At 34.8% G+C, this 6655-nt stretch overlaps 1 protein-coding gene across 8 annotated transcripts in view; it reads right to left on the bottom strand.

Moving 5' to 3' along the window:
• Positions 1-6655, bottom strand: part of LOC144979806 (uncharacterized) — a 95381-nt gene that overhangs the window by 62138 nt on the left and 26588 nt on the right. For all 8 annotated transcript variants that reach the window (XM_078926913.1, XM_078926916.1, XM_078926914.1 and 5 more), the window contains exons 30-33: positions 5992-6118; positions 4681-4850; positions 3665-3853; positions 2789-2935 (exon numbers count right to left, since the gene is read on the bottom strand). In XM_078926913.1, coding sequence (XP_078783039.1) covers positions 2789-2935; positions 3665-3853; positions 4681-4850; positions 5992-6118 — 633 coding nt within the window. The remainder of the gene's footprint in view (positions 1-2788; positions 2936-3664; positions 3854-4680; positions 4851-5991; positions 6119-6655) is intronic.

Genomic DNA, 6655 nt, shown 5'->3' with positions numbered 1-6655 from the left:
TGGGCGACGTGACATCAGACTATTGAATCCAATTAATCGCCCTCGTAAACTCTCGCCTGACACTGACTAAACATTACGTCAAAAGACAAGTCTATGACCACAAAAGAAAACGAATCATGAGTTGTATTTAATAGTTCAATCAATAATATCATGTTTCCTTGAGCACTACTAACGACAACTCACTAGACGATGTACTGAGAGAATTAAAATTGAAGTCACAATACAAGTCCTAATATCAGACTTGGAGTTAACGTAGGCTACGCACAGAGTCGGTCGGTTTATTTGAAGAGGAACAGAAAGATAAAATCAAAACACAATCATACGACAAAGGAGTTATCAGAACGAACGGGAATAGAGGAGAGAGCGGACTGGGCTATGTAAGTATTTAAAGTGGTATGTATAGAAAAGGAACTCTTTCCCATTCGTATTATGTCCTGAACATGAAGTGAAGAGTCTAGGCCCAATGGTTGTCGTAGTAGTAGTAGTAGTAGTAGTAGAAGTAGTAGAAGTAGTAAGCAATGTCAATATTGACTTGATAGGGTGTGAGAGCTTTCGGGGGAAAGAGATTGATAGATCGATAAAATTAAATCGCTGACTGTCGGATAGAGACTGTCGTGATTTAGATTATAATAATAATGAGTGCAGGCAGCGGGCAGGTGCCAGTTTAACGACACAATACAAGTGTTGCCTTTCATAATGAGGTCTATTCAGGCCAAATTTAAATTATTATATAAAGGGTACGCTATTGACGTGCGGCTATGTGGTCTAGTGGTATGACACTCGCTTTCGGATCGGAAGGTCCTGGGTTCGAGCCTGGCTCTCGGCGCATAGTTGAGTTCTTGGAAAAGGCTCTTTACTCACATTTTCTCACCGTACTCAGGTTCCAGTGTGCTCTCTCATACAAACATACTATATGCTTTTTCCACGTTCACAGCGTTGTCTTTGTCCGAAAAATTGTAATATATCGTCTTGTCCGGTCTCACATGTTAAATGTTGCTGTTGACCAGGGACCCCTTGTAAAGCGCTTTGAGCACGTTTAGTGGATATTGGGCTATATAAAAGCTCATTTATTGACGCCATTCAACCAGTTGTTGTGGGTTTTAGACAGGCACATAGGCGATCAGTTCTCATCAAATTTTATTTTATTACCTATCTTTGTGGAATGCCTAGGCGACGATATCTTACGATGTCGTGGCGGAAGGGCATAAATTAATCAATTATCGATCGATAAGTAACAATACATCTTGGTTACATAAACATTTGCATGTTGGTTACGACTGCTTTCCAGACAAATCTGCTAAGCATTTTATTTGAATGCAAACTATTTGTTATATATTATAAGCTTGAGATAATATTTTCATTTGATATTATTGAATTTATATGTCAATTATCTATTGTTCAATGCTATTCAGCAACAACGTTTTTATGCCGAAACTCAATTGTAAGCACATGCCAAGGATTTCATATAAAATGGTTTTACAATGATTTTGAAGAAAAAAATAATTAAATGTTAATATTGTTTAACAGCGCCATCGGCAGTCATCGTTGACGATCTTGGTACTTTATAGAAAACCATGAATTTGTTATTAATTAGATAATTTATTAAATAATCAATTAATCAATTCATTAATTCACCCTTCAATCCGAGAAAAAACATCCCAGATAAACAATAAAGACACATTATCATGAACAGATAAGAACTAATACAATTTATTATAGCGCCCCCACCCCCCCCCACCCAATTGGTGAAGTTTAAAAGTAATGTTTTTTTTAAAGTTTTAGATTAACGACCTCTTCAACACATATTAGGTATTTTATGTGTTAACAACTGTCGGGGTTGAAAATACATACGTAGACAACAAAGAATGTCTTTAAAATAACAAAATCAAAGATAGAAAAAGAAATCAACATTTTAGAAGAAGGACATACAATACTGTGGTAATTAACTCTAAATGTACGAAAACAAAGGAAAGTAGGAAAGTGTTTATTTCTATTTGCTCTCTCGGTTGGATTAAAAAACGAATTTCGCCTGTAGAGGGTTAAATTGCTTTAGAATAGATATGGTGTAGATGTGTTTTGAAAACAGATTCAATGATAGACATTAAGATAAGAAATCCATTCAAAGTTACCAAATGAAAATTTTAATATAATATATATACCAAGAAATTTTTTTTTAATTTATCAATTGTAAACCAAACGAAATCACAAGTGAATAAGAAGTAGGCAAAAATAATCATCACACAAACACATACGCAAAAATATAAACACACTACACACACACACACACACACACACACACACACGCACATACAAACACACGTACACGAAAAAAACAAACAATCTTCCTCCAAAAAATGAACAAACTCCCACACAATTCCACAGTCACTCGTATTTACATATACTCATATATTATATATATACATATATATATATATATATATATATATATATATATATATATATAATATATATTATATATATATATATATATATATATGAGTCTATGTAAAGACGAGTGACTGTGGAATTGTGTGGGAGTTTGTTCATTTTTTGGAGGAAGATTGTATATATAATATATATATAATATATATATATATATTGAGAGAGAGAGAGAGAGAAGAGGAGAGAGAGAGAGAAGAGAGAGAGAGAGAGAGAGAGAGAGAGAAAGAGAGAAGAGAGAGAGAGAGAGAAGAGAGAGAGAGAGAGAGAGAGAGAGAGAGAGAGAGAGAGAGAGAGAAAAAGAGAGAGAGAGAAGAGAGAGAGGGAGACTATAATTTTTTCTACTCACCAATCGGACTTGGTGGTAGAGTACTGTAAGAACTGTCATAGAAACCAGTTGGTGGGATGTTACCTCCCTTGATGGGTGTTCCGGAAGCCATTGGAATGAGGGCAACTTGGCCACAGCCTCCAGGAGGAGGTGGGGGTGGAGCACCACCTGGTCAGAATAATTTACAAATATATATGAATTGTTATGACAGTAATATGATTGTGTATGCATGCGTTTATGTGTGTGATTGTGTGTGTGTGTGTGTGTGTGTGTGTGTTTGTTTGTTAGCTCCCAATCAAATATATCCTATTTATAAAGATTACATGGTAAATCTACCCCCTCAATTGACAGATGATTCTGAGTGCCGTAATCTATAAGTGCCTAGTACATATTATTTCCAAGAATAAAATGGCAGATTTAAGAGGATATATCTTCAGAAAACAAATTCCAAAAATGTCTATCGAAGTCGAATCTTTGACTTGATTCGGGAAACTATTTCACAATCTGGAACCCAAAATTGCAAAGCTACATTTCTCAGCCTTGTGTCTGCATTGCGTAAAGGAATGGATAACTGGAGAACGTGTTGATATGACGAGGGTGATTTACACACATTAAATTCATGTTCTACCCTCTTCTCTTTTTACCAAAAAACACTCATAATCTTGTGTGAGTAAAACAGAGATGGGAATTGTGTATGTTGATTTGATTTCTGCGGAAATTGACGTGATGGGGTCAAGAATTCTGCTCTGTGTCTAGTAAAATACAATCTAAGACTGAATGCAAAGATTTGTGACAATACATAGCACGGTTTGAGAGAAATGGATCAAAATATGTGATCATGTATTTTGAAACGGACTATATCAATAATCTGTACCAAAGATAGAAAAACAAGCTTACCAGGGGCAGGCATTGGGATAGAGTGGTGAGGGGGATAGTAGATTCTGGCAGGTCCTCGGTGCTGTTGTCCTCGTCCTGCAGGCATGTACACTCGATTTGGCCCATAATGCAACATTTGGGCGGGGCCTGAAGGGAAGTAACTCTGGCCTCCAAAATTGTACATCCCATCATGCATTGGGGGACCAGCTCCTGAAAGTAAAAAGTAGAGTGATAAATAAAGTATTTAAATTTTAAAAAATTATAAATAACTACAATTCCCTTTATTCATCCCCAAGGGGAAATTTGTTTTTAGAGTTTATTCCGAGGTAAAACTGGAATACCCAGGCATCAGCCGCAGTGCTGTGCTGCAAAGTGAGTTAGGATGTGGTAAAGCTCAAGACCCCAAAGAGCAGCGAGTAGTTGAACTTAGTACCTTTGGGGTACAAAGCAAAGACTGGACCGCTGAGCCACACTGATGATATATGACTATATCAAAATGAAGAGAACGATAAATTGAATGCTGATTGATTATCGGATAATTACCAAAAAAAAAAACCAAAAACAAATAAAAAATAAATCATCATAATAATGAGCATTTACATGGCATATTTTCATCCCACTGAACTCAGATGTGAATGAGTCGACAGCAACAGAATAGTGATAGATATTGTAAATTACTAGTGCCAAAAAAGATATCTCTAACAGTCAAATTGTACTGAATGAAATAGAATCATGTTCCACATGGCCTGATGGAGGAATAAATGAAGTGTTGAGAAGTGCAATGAGCATGGTGGGATTGTGATAATGCATTGTATATCAGCATCATCATCATTGTCTTTTTCACCCTGGGTAAGGGTATAGGCCACAGACAAACAGTTTCCATCCTTCTCTATCCCGAGCTAACTTTTTTTTATCTCATTCCATGTCTTACCACTTCTCTGTATATCAGCTTCTTTAATTCTTCTCCATGAATAGCCTAATGCCAAGCCAGCATTGTATATGGATGAGCATAATTATATTACAATTTTTATACTTACCTCCTTCCAATGCAGATCCAGGGTTATAGCTGATCTCTACAGGCACAGGGTCAAAGGCCACAGCCGGTTCATTTCCTCCATGGGCCATGGGGGCGGGGCCATACCCTGCGTACCCATTGGCTGCTGCAGGAATGGGAGCCATACCGCCAGCTGGGGCAGATGGGTAGAAACTGTAGAAAAAAAAATAAATCAAATTGTATTTTACCCTTTAATAGCTGGACTTATATTTTCAAAGTAAATTTTATCCCATTATTTATATTCTTCAAAATCCTGGTAAAGTTCAGTCCACTTAATTACACATTGGACAATTGCACAATCCACTTAATTTGGTTGTGGAATTCCTTCCTTTGTGGACAGGAATTTATTCCCTATTTATAGTAGCTCTAAATTATCAAGCCTCTAGAACTAAACATGCCAAATCACAGCCATACACACAATATTGAGTTCGCCCTCAACACTGAAGCTACTACAGAGATTAATAGGATAGGATTGAATTTGCAATTGACTCATAAAATTCTTTCTTTTTTTCCCCCGCAATATAAAAACAAATTTATCTTAATTCCATAGGATATGATTTTAAGTGGAGTGAACTGTATAACCTTTTTTTTTTAACAAAGAGAACAATTACAGCAATGTAATTCTGGCTTCAGCCGCATAATTGTTCTCTTGATGAAAATTGTGAGAAACAAAGTAATAGTAAAGTCAAACCCTACAGTTTCAATATACTCCCCTATATTTCAAATTTCTTCAATACAAAAACATTCGAAAACTCAGGAGCAATTATAAAGGTTACTCCAATACAGGGAATTTAAAAAAAAATGGTGATGATAATCTACTTACTAATATTTTTTTCTTTTTACAATCTCAATATATATATATATTTGACAAATAATTTTTTAAAGCTAAATGATATCAATTTTTCAATACACTCATATTTTTTTAATGAAATCAAAAACGTTTGACAGACTTTTAATCGATTCATAATCAAAACTTGATTTTCAATGGGCCATTTCTCTTTCAAAATTTGAAAATTCTTGTCATTTGAAAATGTAATCTCACTAACTAAAGCTAATATTATTAACAATTCAAAATGGCACTTTTAAATAACTCTCAAAATCCAAAATCATAAACCTAAAAAAAAAAAAAAAAAAAAAAGAGGCAAACAAAACATCAACAACAACCAAAACAAAACAAAATCCCCAAAAATAGAACCACTTTGATAGCCAATTCTATAATTTAAAAAATATACAAAAATTACCTTCCCATCAAAAATGATATAAAAATGGGATTTTGTTACCAGAAATTACTTACACTGGTGCAGGCAATCCAGTAGCTTGCACCCCTCTGGATGGGCCTTGTACTCCTGACGTTTGACTAGCACGGTTGGGTCCACTTTGGTTTGGGAGTATGTTGGCTTGGGGCATATGTTGTTGACCCACTGCATAGAGATTAATAGAAATGCTTCGATGGTAGTGGTAGCAATTAAATGAAATGATGATAGCGATGATGATGATGATGATGATGATAATAATAATAACAACTATGTCAACAATCAAAAATATAAAAACATCTTATTTCTTATTGCTGTAAATAATTTTCAGAGGAATGATTTTCTATTTTCCTACCTTGAAGTTACATTATCTCATTACCCTATTTATTTATTTCTTATATGTTTATTCTATACAAACGACAAATGTAGAGTAACAAAGTATGAAAAAGCCTTAAAAAGTGTTACATAAGCAAATGAATATGAAATCTTCATCTGACTCCAATCTTTACATAACCGATTATAATAAAAATGTTTGTAAGAAGGCCAATTTCTTTTAAGATCCATAACCCCCCCCCCCCCCCCCCCCCCCGAAAAAACAAACAAAAAAAAAACCTGTAAAAAAACCCAAACCAAACAAACAAACAAACAACCATTGTTTTTTTAATAATAATAATAATAATAATAATAATAATAATTAATAATAAT

The sequence above is a fragment of the Berghia stephanieae genome, chromosome 9 (assembly GCF_034508935.2).
Source record: "Berghia stephanieae isolate SIO BIC M18660-M18661 chromosome 9, UCSD_Bste_1.3, whole genome shotgun sequence".
In the NCBI taxonomy this organism is placed as follows: Eukaryota; Metazoa; Mollusca; class Gastropoda; order Nudibranchia; family Aeolidiidae; genus Berghia; species Berghia stephanieae.
Note: the sequence above shows the minus strand (reverse complement) of the source record. Positions and strands in the feature narration are given on the sequence as shown.